Source organism: Hyperolius riggenbachi, chromosome 8, assembly GCF_040937935.1.
Source record: "Hyperolius riggenbachi isolate aHypRig1 chromosome 8, aHypRig1.pri, whole genome shotgun sequence".
NCBI classification, from domain to species: domain Eukaryota; kingdom Metazoa; phylum Chordata; class Amphibia; order Anura; family Hyperoliidae; genus Hyperolius; species Hyperolius riggenbachi.
Genome location: NC_090653.1, coordinates 239,317,148 through 239,336,634, shown reverse-complemented (window position 1 = coordinate 239,336,634; position 19,487 = coordinate 239,317,148). Strand labels below are relative to the sequence as shown.

Here is a 19,487-nt window from a genome sequence, read left to right as displayed (position 1 = left end):
TGCTATAGGTATGTTTAACATGAAGGTACCATGAAAGGTGAGGTAACACACACTATCTTCACTTTTATCATGTTTACGTGGACATTTATGATCTACATAAGCTACTTGCTTAAATGGTGGAATGATTTGCAATGTAAGGATCTAAGTGTTCAATTCAGGTCTTGCTGCAGCTAACCACTTCAAGATAATATATTTTCGGGCCATAAATAAGGATTTTCTTAGAAAGACATGTTGATTGGAGTTGAGGTTTTTTTTTTGTTTTTTTTTCTTCAAAAATCCTTATTTGTTTCAACTTCAGTACACTGCCTTCAGCCTCCTGTATAAAAATGGAAATTGTACTTTGTGGTCTTTGTGTTAGGCCTCTTTCACAGTGGGACGTTAAAGTCGTACGTTATAAAAAATGCAGACTAACGCACAGCAATACAAAGTCTGTGCGACATTCATAGTGCACACGTTGCATTGTGTGTAACATGTAGCAATATTTAGAAAGTGCTGCATGCTGTGCGTTTAGCAATACATTTGCTGCGTTGTGTGTTGCACATGCTCAGTATTGTTTGTTTTTTTTTTTTTTGTTAATGTAACGTATGCGCCGTTTTAGTTCCATCAGTATGCAACGAAAACGGTGCACCAAGAGACATAACGCAGTGCAAAATAACGTCCAATTTCATAACCTACATGCGCTGCATTAGGGGCACGTTGTGCGACTTTAACGTTGCATCAAACGCAACGTCCCATTGTGAAAGAAGCCTAAAGGTCCTGGCAGTAGACTTAAAGTCTTGAAGAGAAGTCAGTGCATTCCACCCCACTTGGCACTATCTTCCCACTGCTGCATACTATCTTCTTAATGACTGCTCACACCCAGTGTACTGTGTCATGCAGGATGTTTACATGCAGTGAGCATCACTCAAGCCGATCCATATGTGACTGAGCCCAGTAGAGCTCCTTTTTCCAACTGTGATATTTACCCCACGCTGTGGGGTCGGAGTCGAGGAGTTGGAGTAATTTTTGGGTACCTGGAGTCTGTCGGTGGTTTCATAAACCGAGGAGTCAGATGATTTATGTGCTGATTCCATAGCCCTGATTTACTTTCCACTTGTACTTTACTGTTGGTAACTTCTTTTGCTGTCATTTATTGGGCATGTGATTTCTGTTTTTTCCAGGTACTGATGATGATGTTGAGGAGGAGGAGGAAGAAGAAGAAGTAGAGGAAGAGTCTGTGCAGGAGGAAATGGTTGAGTCGACAATGGACGACGAGACAGAGGACATTGTAGTGGATGGGGATGAATCTGAGGAGGAGTCCTCCTCGTCATCATCAGATGGAGAAGAAGGAGACTCTGAATAGCAGGAGGTTGATGAATTCTAGCTGATTTTAGGAGGTGCAGGGGCAGCCGCTCCAGCCCAATAGAAGGCAAGTTGCACTGCAGGGAGAGAGGTGTTCAGGAAACACAGTGAGTGCAACTGTCATAGAAATATGGTGATGTGTGGGGTCTCGTGCACCTAGCTCCACAACATGTCCAGTTAGTGACAGCCCAATGTGTTAAGCTTTTATAGATCATAGTTTGGAGATGCAGGTCTCTCATGCTACCCCTCTGCAGGCTCCCATAGCATTTGCACTGCACCGTAGGAACCCGAAAGCCAGACTTATAAAAATTTTAAAAAAAGGTGGGGAAAAAGATTTTATTAATACATGCGAGAAGTGGTTTTTTTTTTTTTGTTTGTTTTTATTTTATTTTTTTTAGCAAAATAGATATATACTTAGTTTTTTATAATTCAGGTGTTTGGTGTTTTCTTTTTGTGTTTTTAGTTGCCAGAGTGGTATCAAATATTGCTTGTGCCGCTTAAAAAAAAAAAAAAAAAACTACTATTGTAGATTGTTTTTGGAGGGTTTGTAATACTTCGCTACTAAATAGAGGTACACTGCAAAGACAAGGGTCATCTTTTAACTTTCAGGATGTGTTCTTTTCACAACGCCTCAATTCATTCCACTATTGAGCAGTTGTAGCTTTCAAAATCTGCTGTGTTTTTATTTTTCTGTAGTCGAGCATACCTGCCAAAATGTTTTATAAGCCAATGGGGATAGGCCGCAGAGCAGCCAACACAGAGCATGGGATTAATTGTATCCACAGAGGTTCTTGCAAGCTTCTGAACCCTTTAGAACTTACTGTACGGTTGCTTTAACGTGATATAATAGGTGACTACATTTTTTTTTCCCTAGTCCTGAAACTAGATTATGAGAACATAAGTAAACAAATGAGTCCAGTCCATTATGCGTGCTCCTTTTTTTTTATTTAAGGAAAATGATGCAGAGCTACTTATTTTCGTGACAACATTTTGTGAACCTTTCAGTACCTGGTGTGGCTCCCTTCTCATGCTGACGTATTTGTGTGGTGCCATGCGGGGGGCGTGGCCCAGGTGGTACTTGAGCGAATGGTGTGGCATGATGGAGACGATAAGGTGTCTTACCACCACATATTAAATGCCAACCTTACCTCCACATATGAAATGCCATCATTACCGAAACATATAAAATGCCACTGTTGCCACCACACACGAAATGCAGACATGATCCTCCAATGCACTCACTGTCCCTCCGTCATTGCTGTGACATTTCAGTGGGTTTTAGTATGCATCATTTGCCTCCTGATCATTGGAGCACAGTGGGGTGTATGAATACACCTACCATCCTCTTGAATTGCTTCTTTCTTGTGCCCCATCCTCTTCTCAGCTTTCTCTCCTTCTCCAGGGCCTCTATGCTTCCTTGTCTTTTCTTCCACTGCATTGCTTACTCTCTTCTTTCTCCCTTTTATGCTTGTAGTTGCCACCACTGCCTTCCTGTTTAATATTGAAGACTGCCAATAACACATCATGGTGATGCGCTATGGATTAGATCAATCTGCCGGTCCCATCAGCAGTGCAGTAGGTCTACTTTGTCCCACGAAATTGCGGAAGCTGGACTTTTTTTGTCCTGTAGAAGTTGCAAAATGCAGCGTAACCCCGGTTGAGAATGGCTGCTGATGTATCTGATAGCTGTTTATCAGACCTGCAGGTTGGTTAGGTTATAGAAGAGTTAAAATTCAGGGATATTTTTGTGGGCTTCCTTGAGTGAACTGCCTGCTTCAGGTCCTTCCACTATGTTAATTTGCTAGATGAACTTGTGTGTTTAGGGTCATTGTGTTGTTGAATTACTCAGTTTAGTTCACAAATGGATACCCTGATGCTGTTATTGGTACAGTTTTAAAATACACCTGAGATGGTTCAGGAGAGACAATGTAATCATACCTGAGGCTTCCTTCAGTCCCCTCCGGCCTGATCGCTCCCACACCGCCCTCTGCCGTCTCCTCGTTCGTCCGCAATCCAGTAAGCTTTCCAGTCGGGGCAAGTCTGCATAGAGGCAGGCTGGCCGCGCATGCTTCCTCGATGTGCTCCTGCGGACGGGAGTGTTCTGCACCGGCACAGTAGTACTGTGTAGACTCATAACGTGACGGGAGCATGCATGGCCAGGCCGCGCGTATACAGGTGGCACCAGACCGGCAGACTTACTGGAGCCAATTGCCGACGAACGAGTAGACGTCAGAGGACTACAAGGGAGCGATCAGGCTGGAGGGAAGCCCCAGGTATGTATATATTTTCTCTCCTGCCCCATTTCGGGTTTACTTTAAATTAATAATACCGTCAGTGATGGCATTCCATCCTTTTCCATGGGCTGTAAAGCAGGCCCAACCCATGGTAATTCCACCTTCATGATTAAAATTCTTACACAGGAAAGCAGTTTTCGCCTGTTGCCATACATAGTCATTTAAGCCAAAACGTATTTTTATTTATTTTGTTTTTGTCTCATCTGTCCACAGAACATTCTTCCAATAGACTGTTATTTAAGTAGATGAGCTTTATTTTTATTTTTATTTTTTTGCAAACCCTGGTGGGCTGCAGCATTCTTTGTAATAGTAGAAGCCTGTTTTCCGTGCAAACCAGCCATACCATCGTCTTTGTTAGTTGACTGTTCACATGGAAATAATGATGTTGGGTTACTTCTGTTTGTACAGTTTGCCTGACAAGTATCCTGTTGGTCAGAACTTCCCATACTCATACCTTATGACTACTTCATGTATTGTAACACCTGACTCTTACAGAGGCACCGTAGTTGTATATAGTAGAATTTAGTAAATTATCATGCCACTTTACCAGTGATGTTTAGCCTGTGCTGTTTATTATGCAGAATTATCCTCCCAAAGCATTCTGGGAGACCAGATGTTTCTAGTCACTTTAGAACTCTCTGCATACAATCATTCCGCAGTGATGCACCTACCAGCATTAAAGATGTCACCACCTGTGATAAATCTAATGCTGGGAACACACAATGCATTTCCCGTCCGATGGGATTCGGGCAATTATTTCTGACACGTCCAATCATTTAATCTTTTTTTTTTTTTTTTTTTTTTATCATCAGAGAATCGATTCCTTTATCGATCGGGAGCAGTTTGGACATGTACGCACAGTACAATTTCCTATCCGACCACTCGTTGATTGGACAGGAAATTGTATTGTGCGTTCACAGCATAAGAATTTCAATCTTGGTGAGGAAATATTTTACAATGAGCAAACATTGACTAAATATTTTATAAAGTATTATTGTTGAAAATAAGCATTTTTATTCATTAAGCTATATTCAGTTAAAGAGAATCTGAAGCGAGTATAAAACTCGCTTCTTCTCTTATATTCAGCAGGGGCATGTGTGCCCCTGCTAAACCGCCGCTATCCCGCCGCACAACTGGGGTCCCTTACCCCCCAAATCCCCTCCGTCCTCGCCGGGGATCTCTTCCGCATTGAGGCAGGGCTAACCGCTGCAGCCCTGCCTCACGCGCGTCTGTCAGAGCGTATCTCCGCCTCTCTTTGAAGGAACCAAAAATTCTGCTACAGAAGGTACAGCAGTGCCTTATAGGAAATGTAATAAGAAAGATATGGAGGCTGCCATGTTTATCCCCTTATGCAAATGCCAGAATCCTGGCTGTCATGCTCCTAATTTGGCTGCAGTAGTGTCCGAGCCACACTCCGGTACCAGGCAGGCAGCCAGTGGATTAAGAGGGTCAGGCTTACTACAATGAAGAACATTGGAGATCATAAGTCATCTAACACACATGGACTGGAATCTTTCAACTGTCATATCTTAGGTGACTATAACCGATCTATATAACTATAATACATGTAGGTAGTCCTGGGTTCATTAAAGCTAAAAAAAACTAAAAAACTCACTTTTGGAGAGGCAAGGCTCTGGGTCCTATAGAGCTTTCCGTTCCTGTCATGGCCCCTGCGTTCCAGCGATGTCACCCTGGTTTGAATCCCCCCCGCCGTGGGAGGCTTCTAAAGTCTTCGGGAGCCCGAGTGTTCTCAAAACAGGCGGCTCTGTACTGGGCATGCGTGAGTGTGCACGAGAGTGTTTTCGTGCATACGCAGTACGGAGCTACCCATCTTCAGGAGTACTCAGGCTCCCAAAGACTTCCGAAGACTCCCGTGGTGTCAAAGAGCAGTATTCAAATGAATATTACTACCGGTGGATTTTGCGCTGGAACACTAGAAAAGTGAGAGGTGCGGGAAAGCTCTATAAAACCCAGAGCCTTCCCTCTCCAAATACAAATAAGAACAAACAAAAAAAAAAAAAAAAAACGTATTTTTTTTCTCTTAGCTTAACATTCACTTTTAAGGAAAAAAGGTAATGAACAATGCGTGCAAATGTACCAACCTTCAACCTTTTCTGCTATGTTCATATATGACTCATGTACAATAACATACAATTTTCAAAGCATATCTCATATTTTTTGTAAGGAAAAAAAACATGGAATCATTGATCATGAAATTATTTCTCTAGATTTTAAGTACAGTATTTTTACAAGCTGCAATTACACTGATGTGTATGTAATACTCGGTCTTTTCTGTTGTCTCCTCTGAACTCCATGTTTTTTTTTCTGGAAATGCTGGTTGTGTTATCAGCCGTTGCTGAGATGGGATGGATATCTCCCAGCTGCTGTATACCCTGCTCGGTATCCCGGATAGGATTCTTTTGCCTATAGAGTAAAAGTAGTTTCTTCATTGCAGTAAACCCAGTTAAAGATGTAGGACTGGGGAATTGCATATTCCTGTCTACTTGTGAACAGACAAGGAGCAGAGAATTGTGTGCACTGACGTAACAATAGGGGAGTCTTCGGCCCCGCTCATGGCCGTTTTGGGGGGGCAGGAGGGGTCGCAGCATGAGGGGAGAGCTTTGCACATCAGCGGGGAGGGAGGGGGACAGTCCCCCCTCCCTCACCTTGGGCTCTGCGCTCCCTTACTGCATATATCGAAGTGTCAGCAGTAGCGGCGGCAGCAGCTATAATTACCTCCATTTACCACGGAGGTCTCCGATCTGGAAGGGCTTCACATTACTTCCTGTTTTAACAGGAAGTAATGTGAAGCCCTTGCAGATCGGAGACCTCCGGTGGTGAATGGAGGTAATTATAGCTGCCGCTGCTGCCACTTATATAGATGCAGAGGGGAGAGCCTGAGGTGAGGGGGGGGACCCTCCCCGCCCGCTGATTTGCAAAGCTCTCCTCTCATGCTGCGACCCCTCTTGCCAACCCAAAACGGCCATGAGCGGGCCCCAAGGGGAAGTGGGGGGGGGGGGGGGACGCTCAAATTCTTGCAGGAGGGCCCGGGGACTTTTAGTTACGCCGCTGATTATGTGTGTCTTTAACAGCAACCCATATATGCTTATTGCTATGGGTTACTGCAGGCTTCTGAAAAAAAAATTATGGCGTATAGTGACATACATTTTTGTACTGAAATGGTATATATGTTTAAAAAAAATCCAGTCCAGATTTGATGGATGAATTACATTTTATAGCATTTCTTAGTTTTAGTAGATCAACTCCAGAGTGAATTCCGAACTCCTACTCTGCATACTCATTCTGGCTCAGTGCCTAAAGTATTAAAAGCAGTGTAGTTAGTTTTGGGAAAGGGCTGTTAAGTATGGCGGTGTGCATATCTTTCTCATTAGAGTTTCCTTTACAATAGTATTATTTATGACTCTTTGCTTTTCACTTAGATCCAGACTAACTGTTCCTCATTTCAGTATAGGTGCAGAGCCACACAGATCATTCCTGTAATCTGCCCAATATGATTGCAATTACTAAGTATTGAACTTGGCAGTTGTTTTATGGACACACACCTGTAAGATGATTGGGCCATTTAAAGCGTAAGATGCATAGCACAGAAACAAGCTTAAAGAGACTCCGTAACAAAAATTGCATCCTGTTTTTTAGCATCCTACAAGTTCCAAAAGCTATTCTAATGTGTTCTGGCTAACTGCAGCACTTTCTACTAACACAGTCTCTGTAATAAATCAATGCATCTTTCCCCTGTCAGACTTGTCGGCCTGTGTCTGGAAGGCTGCCAAGTTCTTCAGTGTTGTGGTTCTGCTATGAACTCCCCTTTATGCAGACTGCCTGTGTGTTATTTAGGATTAGAGCAGCTTCTCTCTTCTCTCTCTTATCTTTTACAAGCTGGATAAATCGTCCTCTGAGCTGGCTGGGCTTTCACATACTGAGGAATTACAAACAAGGGCAAAGCTGTTTGCAGGAAGAAAAGAGCAGCCTGAAACTTCAGTGCATGGGGGAAAGAAACATACAAATGATCTCTTGAGATTCAAAAGGAAGGCTGTATACAGCCTGCTTGTGTATGGATTTTTTTTCTATGTATGGACATACTGTACATCAACCTACTTCCTGTTTTGGTGGCCATTTTGTTTGTTTACAAACAAACTTTTTAAAACTGTTTTTAACCACTTTTAATGCGGCGAGGAGCGGCGAAATTGTGACAGAGGGTAATAGGAGATGTCCCCTAACGCACTGGTATGTTTACTTTTGAGCGATTTTAACAATACAGATTCTCTTTAAAGCCTATCAACCTTCCTTATTTATGTGTATGATAGTGAATCATCATGTATTAATTGCCATTGCACGGTGCTTTGTGCAGTGACCGTCTGTACTTTCTGTAGTAAATATATGGAATGTATCTGGCTGGCAGGTTCCTGTAGCCTCTTTTCTGGTTCAGACGACTATGCTATTTTACTGGAAAAAAAAGTTGTCTATACTCCTCCTCTAACCCATCATCGCACACATGTGATGGTCAGGGAGGGGCTGGAAGGGTGCAGTAGCCAGACATTCCCTAACCTGCATTACCTTTTGGCTTATAGGATAGGTGCTGGAAGTAATGTACCATGAATGCATTCTATTTTTATCATATTCACTGCAATAAGTGTTTTTTAATTCTACCTTTTAAAATGACACTATTTTATAAATGTATTGGTGAGAGTGTGTATAGCAGTCATTGTTTCTGTCTCGGCCTCTGATTGGTGCACTGGCTGCGTAGTGTTTTACTGAGGTCTAACAAATCATTGATATTTCTGACCTTCTTTTGCCTCCAGCTCACCTATCTGGGCAGCTATTATTTAGAATCAGTATCAAACCACAGCGCTGAGAGTTACATTGCCATACAAATCTTCCAGGCCACCTCCAGAGGCCCCTCCTATGTCTTGGGTGCTAGCTGTTATGCTCCATGCGACCCAATATAACAGAAAAAAGAGAAGGGTACTCTCAGTGGAAGTATTCTAGATCAAAAATTTATTGAGAATGGCAGAAAAGATTAAAATAAGGATTCTATATCTGTGGAGAAGAGAGGGCTCTACCTGCTGCAGAGGCTGTTGTCATTAAAGAAAAGGAAGAGGATTATCGTGTATCCTTAAGGGGCGCCTCTATCTATTATACATTAGCTATTATTTAGACTCTGAACTTCCCCTGGCCTCCTAGCATATATCCTTGTGGTGCATTGGTGACCATGTCATTTTTTTTTTTTTTTTTTTGGCATTGGCTATAATGAACTGTCAATATCTGGTTTAATTGGCCTTACGGAGCATTGACCTCTGCACAACCTACTTAGCCTAACCTGAACTCCAGACTAACTTGCTACCTACAGTAGAGTTAATCTAAAGCTATGCTGTACCTTTCTGTCCCGGAGAGTTCCTTCCCTTACCTCTGTTTGAAGTGAACACACTGCATATTCCTATGTTAAAACCACTAGGGAGTTAGTGACACTATTCCTGGCTTGGTATTTTTGGAAGAACCCCATGCTCTGTGACTGCTTCAAGGAGAGGCAGATCTTGTAGGCCCCTTTTTATGGCCAGCCTACAGCAGTCTCTGTTTACAGACCCCAGACTATCCCCATGGGACCATCCCCTTGTTAACCCTACTCCATTCACATTTCTTAAAGCTGTCTCTCTAGCACAATGGTGTGTACACTGGCTCGCTGTGCATGCGTGTATTTATAGAAAGAGAGATGACTGCGTAGGAACTTGGAAAGCCATCCCGCTAGATTTTGTACCACCGCGTCATACAGCTCTCCACATATTGGAAGTTGCACAGCCAGCGCTGTTGCTAATTCCATTGAGCGTTGCTACATAATAGCCAACAGATGTGAACCTTCAGTCTTTAGGGTACCTGGTCTGTCTCTTTTTTTTTTTTTTTTTTTTTTTTTTTTTTTTTTTTTTTTTTTTTGCTTAGTCCAGTGAAGTTGCAATATTATTTCAGCAGCTTCGGCTGTACACAAGACAGTTTGCTTAAACATGATCATGCTGCACCCTAGAGGCAGTTATGCGGTAGTGCAGAAAGAAGGAACTTGGCATTAAAGCTGCATTTTTGAGCAACGCGATATCTATTCTTCTACATGCATGGCACTCCATAGGATTTGCTCATCCCATCCCCTAATCCCGCTAGAAGGGTCAACTGTGGCTGTATTTGCAGATAATAGCGTACTGCAAGGCTGATGGGGTTTCTATTTTCACTGTCTGTCGTCTCTCTTTAGTTAAATTTACTTCTAGACAAGCGAGTTGTCAGGAGGACACCGAAAACAAATAAGTTGTACATCATTGTAATGGTTGCGAGCAGCATTTCATCGTCCAGCTGTTCGGCTATCAAGTGTAAATACAGACTTTAAATTATGGGGGGTGGATATTTGTAAATGCCTTTGTTTTCTGCTGCTTGGCAGTGTAATGCTCAGGATTTTAGTGCACTGATTACCCTTTACCCTCTCTGACAACATCCCCTTCATTCTCGTTTGCTTCTTATCTTATTTTGCTGTGTTGTTTCCATTGCTGAAAGAAATCCTGGTGTTTTCTCAGCAATTAACCAGAAGGGCCACTTAACCAGAAATGGCTGCCCCTGGATAAGCAGCCTCAGTAGAGACTGCTGTTAGTGCAGAATGGCTGCTTCTAGACCAACTTTATTGACTGTTTCCAAGAGAGGCAATAAATGTGGGCAATGAATTGAAGGAGGACTCCAGGATGTACTTAGTAAAACTATCCCCCCTAGTTTATGTTCTTTTTTGCTTTCCCTTGCTTTTAAAGGGAAGGTTCAAGCAAAATAAAAAAATGAGTTTCACTTACCTGGGGCTTCTACCAGCCCCATGCAGCCATCCTGTGCCCTCGTAGTCACTCACTGCTGCTCCAGTCCCCCACTGGCAGCTTGCCGACCTCAGAGGTCGGCGGGACGCATTGCGTAAATTTTTACGCATTCCCGCTAGTGCAGAAACATTAACATACATTTTTACGCGTTACTAGTTCAATGCGTAAATTTTTACGCATTGAACCAGTAATGCGTAAAAATGTATGTGTTAATGTTCCTGCAGTATTGGGAATGCGTAAAAATGTACGCAATGCGTTCCGCCGACCTCCGAGGTCGGCAAGCTGCCAGTGGGGGACTGGAGCTGCAGTGAATGACTACGAGGGCACAGGATGGCTGCATGGGGCTGGTAGAAGCCCCAGGTAAGTGAAACTCATTTTTTTATTTTGCTTGGACATTCCCTTTAACATGTTTTTGTTATATTGCTGAAAATAGCATTTCTCCTATTGAAAACACTGTTTGTCATGGAAATTGTTTAAATGGAATTTCATGTGCTTTTTCCACACACCCTGCTATGTTACCAACGTTAAGCAGCTGGTGGTGGGTCATGTATTGTATTTTAAGTTGTGTGTGTGTGTATATATATATTGTTCTTGAAGCTGTAATGCAAATAATCTGTTTATTTGCTCATCTCTCACTCATTCATACAGGATGAGTCAGCCAGCTGGCTAGAGTGTGCAAAACCTGGGCAGCTGATACATTTTAAAGGATGTAAAAATGTTCTAAATTACAGTTCTTATTAACAACAATTATGACATTTGTATTGTGCTTTTCTCTTGTGGGTCTGAAAGGGCTTGAAAGCTGCAGCCTCTAGGGGCGCATTTTATTATTCTATGCCCATTGAATGCCCTATCCAATCCCATGTCATGGAGTTCAGCTTTCAAGCTTATTTTTAACCTCTGGGTTTGTTTTGGGGTAAACAGAGACATGTCTTCGCTGCTGCTGGGCTTTAAAGGGTAGGTGAATTTTTCAAAAGCATGCCTGGACTCTTTCACTGTTGGGAGACATCCCTGTTATTCTGTATCGGTACTTTGTCTCCCAAAAGTAGCCTCCAGCGACCATAGTGAGTGGAGCAAGGCTGGAGATTGCTGCAGAGCTAAGGAGCTGGAACTTTTACCTCCATAAATAGAAAAAAAAACACTTATCTTTGTAAAGGTGCCCATTAACAGTACAATATTTTCCTCAGATGCAATCATTCAATCAGATTTTTCAGATCGATTTGTAAAGAAAACCGCGCATTATATGGAGCAAATCGGCCTGAAATAATTCTGTGGTCGATAGGCGTACAGAATTTTGTCAATCCGAATGTTGGATTTTACGTTCTGAAGAAAGAAAGTACCCAATTACGGGAACAGTTGATATTTAGCTTTCGATAACAATTGAATGATCACATCTGATAAAAATGTTGTACTGTTAATGGGCTCCTAACAGTTGTAAAGATCTGATTGGTTGTAAATTTCTGTTAGGATCTAATAAAAGTTTTTATCTGGAAGAATAGTTCATACAGCTTTGCAAATAAACAAAAAACCTGATCATTTGTCAGATCCTAATAAAATTGTTATGTGTGGCCAGCCACAAAACAGTTAGCTAGATTTATAGTCTTTTTGTCTTTTGTTTTTTTTTCTCCTGCACCGTAGCCTAGTTCCAATCAATAACTATAGCTTAAAGCGGACCTCAACTCAGAACTTCCTCTCTGCTCTAAAAGATACCCAACAGCATCATAACCTTTAAAAAAAAAAAAAAATCTTTGTTACAGCTCATACAAATCATGCAATAAATCTGCAGTGTTTCTACTTCCTGCTTTCATGGTATAAGACTTAACATCCTGCGTTTTACCAGTTAGCTGCTCTGTTGTGACAGCCAGCTGACACAACTGAGTGATTAAATTACAGCGTTGTGTCATTAGTCACAGATAAGGTGGAATTAGACAGAATGAACTCTCTAAATACATACAGGGTTCATTTCTCTGTTTTCCTTCTGTCCTGTGCAAGGGTTCAGGTCCACTTTTTAAAATTCACCTACTTTTTAACCCCAATAAGCCTAAAATACAAAAACAGTGTATGTAAAAAAAAAAAAAGTGATGCAGCAAATATGTATTTTACATTTAGCCATGTGTGTATTTAGCATTTAGCTGTGCTCCTCACCCTGCTGTTCCGTGTAATGTGCCGTTTTAGGCTAAAGAAGACTTACCATTGGTGACTGGCAGCGTTCTACTGTGGTATTTCTGGGCAGGCAGCTATGTGTAGGAAAATTTGACAGGCTCCTGAAACCCAAATATTTGAGAATGTTATTAAAACCAATAGAATTATTATGTGTTTGTCTTGAAGTTTATTCGCAGATCATTTAAAGGCAAAGTGTTTTGCATTCATTTTAGAATTCAGCTGCAGTCTCAAGCTTTCCTGTGCGTGCTTCACGTGATTTGACAGAAGCTGGCCTATCTCGGAAAGCGGGGGAACAGTTTATGACCTGTTCCATTGTGTGAAAGGGCTGCGTCTAATGATGACCAGCTTCCATGTGATTGTTTTAAAGCCATTCCAGAAATGTTTTTGGACTGTAAAGTTGTAAATCCACTTAAATTCAAAAATCATGTCTGTACGACTCAAAACATTTTATAGTTTGTTTTTTTTATTGATTTAAATCAGTTTTACATATATAAAATAATTGTAAACAAAAGTCAGAATAAATTCTATGTAAATCATACGCATGTGTACAGAAGGCTATGAGTTATAGCGTCTGACAGGGAAGCTCAAATGATAACCTATTTTAATGCAGAATGTAAGCTGTCCACAGTGTGCGTTCTACATGCCATTCCCCCCTTGATCTGTGTAGGCACTCCGTATATAAAATATCTGCATTAGTGATTTTATCTACATTTTATATTATTGGCAGATCTCTTTCTGTATGCTCAGAACATACTCTGTGCTATATATTAATGGTAAACTAGTCCCGGTATGTTCTAATCACTGTTAGAACACTGTTGTATGCATTCAATTCTGAGTGAATAATGAAACAGGCTTACCTCAGACTGAAGGTATATAAATTTTTGTTTTTGTCACCAGAAAAGGCAACGCGTTTCATGGGACCTGCCCAATTCTTCAGGTCCAGAGCACAGTGCTTTAATGCAGCTGCATGCACGGACTTGGAGCACCTAAGTCGTTATTGCGCATGTAAAATGTCCCCACACCTGCCATTAACTCTTTCAATTGCTTAAAATGGGCCTCTGATTAATAAGGGGAAAAACTTACCTCACTGTTGTGTTTTATTTCTTTAGCTCTGTTTTAAAATACAAGAATGTCACTCCTATTTTTACATTAAAAAATGACTTCTCTCAAGCCTCCTCATACTCAGTGTTTGCTGAAGTGCTGATGTAATCTGCACATGGATGTTAAGGAATGGAGAGGGAAATGTACGATGGGATGGTGAGAATTACAGGAGTTGGTATCTTTGTAGCTAGTTTACTGCTATTATACTGCAGATGACATGCCAGTAATTTAATAAGTGGGTATAATAAATAATACAAGTATAGTAGATTACTGCCTAGGGTCCATTTTTATTATATTATAACTCACACAAGTATAGCTAGTCTACCACTTTAATAAATAGATCTGGTGGCATGCATAGGGTATGTCCATTTTTCTACTTCCTACTGAAGATGTACCTGGCTTTCATCCAAGTAACATTCACAGAAGGGTATAAGTTGCTGCTTGACAACTCCTGTGTGGCGCAGCTATTGGGACACCCATTTTCATTGTTACTGGGCACTTTCAGGGATCTACAGCTGAGCCAGTTAAGAAGAAAATGCAAAACACAGTAATGACAATACCTGCCAAATGCCCCATGGAAACAAATGTCAAATATAAACACTTGTCACAAATACAACATGGCTGTGAGCTGCCAAGGCTTGCAAATGAACAGAGACCCCTTTTAATTTCCTCTGTTAACCTTTTATGAGTGCAAGCTGTGTGTGTATTTAAGAGCCAGCTGCCAGTTTATGGAAGCAGGAGGTTTCCTTCCAGCCTCTGTGCTGGATCTCGTCTCTTCAGAGAAATCCAAGCATAGGTGATGAGCCGAGATCCCGACATTCTGTACCGAGACCCTGCTAAGTGCAACAGATGGTGGACTCTCGGGAGACCATTTCCCGCAGAAATACTATCATGAGGATAAGAGGGGGGTGGGGAAGGATTATTTCTAAAGAGAAAAAAACGCTTTAATGTGCAGGTTAATGTAAATTAAAAAATCTCCAAATAACATTACATAGCAATGCTGCGTTCCTGCTTATATTGTTCGTGTTGTCATTCTGTCACTTTTTAGGCTGTCTGGTAGTCAGTCGCTTTGTGATCAGTAACTCTTGCTGAACTTTTGTATTGTTTTTTGGATATTTAAGGTGTTCATTGGTCAAGTAAATTAAAGGTGGCCCCACATGAAAATTTGCATTAGTGCTGCTTGCAGCCCGCATCCGTTTCCTATGTAATGATTGTCAATTACGCTAGACATATGCGAAAATAACCACTTAAAAAAATCTACATACAATAATGAGAAAATTTGCACACAGAAAAACACGTGAAATGTAATATCCTTATGGAAGTGAGACCTTAAAAAGTCCAATTTCACAGCAATTTAATAAGAATGATCTAATTTACAGAATTTATTTTTTTTTTTTACTCGACAATAAATAAGTGATGTTTGCTTTCGATATTATATCTAGATCTGTTCCCAGGAACATATTTCAAAGGCTTTTAGCCAAAGGATATGTAATTCCATGTATTTAAAGCGGAATATAACCCTGCATTTCAACTTTGCTCTAAAACATTATTTACAGTATATTATATGCAACCAGCATTTTTTTTTTACTAGACCAGCATTGGAAGGGTTACACAGGGCTTTAAAGTTCCTGGAGATTTCTGCAGATGCATTGGAAGCTGACATAGATACATTTTGTTTACAGAAATGTATCTAAGTGTTGAATGTGACTCACTCTCTCTGACTGAGAAGGAGTTGGAGGACAGCCAAAGAGTGAGTAACATTTCTCAATAGATACATATAACTAAATAGAATGTAACAATCTGAACTTCTGCATATCTCTCCACGGAACGTTAAACCTCTGTGTTTAACCCTTCCAATGCTGGTCTAGTAAAAAAAAAATGCTTTTTGCATATAATATGCTGTAAATAATGTTTTAGAGCAAAGTTGAAATGCAGGGTTATATTCTGCTTTAAAGGGACTCCGAGCAGTACAGAAACTATGGAAAGATGCATATCATTTTAAAGCTCTCTTTCTCCTCTTTCCAATGATATATAAACCACCGTCCTACGCCTTTTAGTTTTCGCTATTTTCGCGATCGAAATTGCCGCGGCCGCGACTTCGATCGCGAAAATAGAGAAAACTAAAAGGCGTAGGGCGACGATTTAGGGGTCGCCAGAAAGAGGAGAAAAAGAGCTTTAAAATGATATCCATCTTCCTATAGTTACTTGTATTACACAGGGCGACTTTTTCCTGCTGAGTGGAGCTGCTGACTTTGAGAAAAAGTCGCCCTGTGTAATACAATATAACTATGGAAAGATGGATATCATTTTAAAGCTCTTTTTCTCCTCTTTCTGGCGACCCCTAAATCATCGCCCTACGCCTTTTAGTTTTCTCTATTTTCGCGATCGAAGCCGCGGCAATTTCGATCGCGAAAATAGCGAAAACTAAAATGCGTAGGACGGTGGTTTATATATCATTGGAAAGAGGAGAAAGAGAGCTTTAAAATGATATGCGAAAAAGAGAGAACACCAAGAGCCCAATATAGTGTAGTATGTACTGGTAAGGTATAATTGATAGAGTAATAATATTAATTTAATACTCACAAACCAGGGTTACCAAGTAGGCAACCACTGTCAAAGCAGGTGGGGAGATTGTCCTGACCCCACTCAGGATTAAAAAGTCGCTCTCTGTAGTTGAAGAAGGAAGGGTACAACCCTCCACCAAGGGTGGACTTGATGTAGATAATAGGATAACAGAGGCGCCAATAATTTTATCCTATTGGCGCCTCTGTTATCCTATTATCTTAAAATGATATGCATCTTTCCATAGTTTCTGTACTGCTTGGAGTCCCTTTAATATGCGTTTCCAAAACTATTATTTTTAAATGAATCTGACCTGTTTTAAAGGCCTACTGAATGCCAAAAATATATTAGCTTTTGAAAAAGCGTATATAACATTCTCAAATATGTATTGGATAGGTTTCATCGGCTTGTTACATGTCAAGTTTAGTGATGGTCAGGAGAACTCAGAGAAGCATGTGATCAATTTAGTCAGGTGATCGATAGGTCCTCTGATTTGCTCATGTGCTAAAACGGGATGTGATCACAGCAAGTCTATCAGCTGATCAAACAAATCACATGCTTCCCCATTAGTTCTCCTAGACATGACCATCCCTAGGGCAAAATTAGCCTGGGGGCCCCCCAACAGACACCCCCCGACCAAAAAGCGTCATTAGAGGCCCTTTGTTGCAGCCAAACTTCCCTCCTAGGCCCCTGAGCAGGCTGCTGACCGTCCCCCAATCACCTACCAACTTTACAGACTCTGCAGAGACCGTGGGGAGCAACAGTTAACATGGGGAGGGACAACTTAGAGGCCCCTACAGGCTCTGGGGCCCTGGGGCAGTTGCCTATTTTTTTCTATGGTAGCTCCGGCCCTGCCTAGGGAAGATGTGAGGTTTAGGCTTGGTACACACCGCCTATGTGTATCCAGTGCAGATGTAAAATTGCAGCATCCTGAGGGAGCGTTACAAGTGATGGAGTGCAAGGTTCCTGTCTACTGAACCATTCAACTGGATCCTTTGTATTTTAACTGTTCTCTGAGATTTCTCTGTTTGTTTGTGATGTATTTTATACCTATATTTTTATTCCCTCTTCCTTTAGAGTTGTTTGAAAAATAAAAACCGCTGTCTGTGCAAATATCTTCTTTTCTAATCAAGTAACCTGCAGGTTCAATCAAAGTAGGCACGCCCAATATCAACATAGTTCTGGATGCTTCTGATTGGCTTACTGGGGTATGAGCAAAGATGCGTATCTTGTAGGGTATCTGGGAAAATGTTTTCGTAAAAGGTAACAGACAGCCGAATGCATTGAGACCTCTTTTAATCTTGGTGACCCTTTGGACTTGTACTTGTTCTGTAGGAGTAGATTAACTGCAGTTTCTTCTGTACAGGATATTGGAACAAGAGCCAGTATACTCAGACACCAGTTAATATGTCAGTATGTTTGGGGTTATGGCGATAAAACCCACAAAAACATGGATAGACAGAAATGCTCTATGCAGATAGTACATTTGAACTCAAAACATTGCACAGCATTAGTGTTCTTGTCATGGCTTCCATGCTGCCTGTCTTTTACACATTCTGCTGGGAAAGGCTTCCTGTATATTCCACGCATATTTCCATTACTGATGACATACAATAGAGTACATCGAGTACTGCCATTTATGTAGCCGGGTTATAATGAGTAGCTTATTCGTTCTTTTTGTTGTTATCACAAAGGTGTACATATTCTTTAACCTCTTGGGGACAGTGCTACTCTGGCCCCTTAAGGATCAGAGCCTTTTCCCCCCCTCTATGTTTACTTTGAGCTCACTATGATTGGCTCATGGGGTCAGGAGCCAATGAAATTGTCAACAGACAGCTGAGGTTAGCGGTGATCACTGCGGGAGCAAGCAGACCCGAAGAGTTGAAATCGACGTCCTGTCAGAGACTGGTGTGCACACGCTATAGACTTCACCTCAAGCGGTCCCATACGGGTTAATAATAATACTGCTAACATTTGTATAGCACTTTTCCCCTGTCAGACTCAAAGCACTTGAGCTTGCAGCCACTAAGGGCATGCTCAATAGGACTTGCCCTGGGATTCCTTACTGAATAGGTAACTGGCTCTGTGCAGGATTCGAACCTCTGTTAAAGGTGGTGTCTAACCAGTACAGTATCCAGAAGCCCTACGATTTAAGATCTGGAATCCATTCAATTCAGCATGGCTTTCATAATTTCCTTACAGAGGTTTCTGATTGGCTGCAAAATACCACACTGCCCAGTCATGGTGATCTTCCAGTTAGAGAAGTGCTTCTGGTTTGTTTACTCAGATGGTATATATGTCCTATAGCAGGGCCAAAACAGACCCTTCTAGTATTGCGTGTGGATACAGATTTCTTTCTTTTTTATACAGGCTTATGATATGTTGTACAATGTAGGCTTATGGTGTGTGTGTTTTTCAATGCTTACTCTTTGCCTCTTTAATCCAATACAATTGCAGATTTCTTTTCTTTTTTTGTTCCTTGCAAAGAAGAAAAGTTCTCCCATAAGGGAGCGTATTCATTTTTAATAAAAGATAAAATTTCTTCATTGACCATTTGTTTGTGCTCTGTGATGTCATTTCTTTACGTGAAACTACTTACTTACATGAGACATGGCTACGCAAATTACAAGAAAATATGTAATGAAAAGACCCATTTTCAGGCAGGTTTTATATGAATTGAAAGTGGTTCTGTTGGGGGGGGTTAAAGAAACAAAAACAGACACTTGTGGCTTCTGTCGGCCTTCTGCAGCTGTAATGTCCCGCGCCGTCCGCCCACGATCCTCCGCTCCTTGACGCCGGTTCTGGTCTAATCTTGCGTCAACTAGACTGCAGCTGTGTGCTTGCTCGCGCGCTTCATCAGGATCTTACTGCGCAGTACAAGAACACTTTGTACTACGCCTACGCAGTAAACTCCCGATGATGCGCGGGAGCGAGCACTATTTATCTAGTTAGACGAATAAAGGACCGGGAGTGGCGGAGGGGAACCAAGGATAGTAGGAAGACGGTGTGGGACATGACAGCTGCAGAGGGCCAATAGAAGCCCCAGGTAAGTGTCTGTTTTTGTTTTTTGAGCCCCTCCACAGAACGCCTTTAGATTTGATCTCCAGTGTACATCTCCTATTCAATGGGCCCTTTTCTGCTTTAAAGTGGTTCTGAACTCTTGCACAGGACACAAGGA

General features: G+C 41.5%; 1 protein-coding gene across 6 annotated transcripts in view; it reads left to right on the top strand.

Annotated features, from left to right (window-relative positions):
• LOC137527679 (protein SET-like) overlaps window positions 1-19,487 on the top strand; it is a 71,491-nt gene that overhangs the window by 42,324 nt on the left and 9,680 nt on the right. For 5 of the 6 annotated variants that reach the window (XM_068248421.1, XM_068248419.1, XM_068248420.1 and 2 more), the window contains exon 8: window positions 1,161-2,262. In XM_068248421.1, coding sequence (XP_068104522.1) covers window positions 1,161-1,342 — 182 coding nt within the window. In that variant the 3' untranslated portion in view covers window positions 1,343-2,262. Of the gene's footprint in view, window positions 1-1,160; window positions 2,263-19,487 lie in introns of those variants that run through there. The other variant, XR_011023194.1, reaches the window with a different exon arrangement.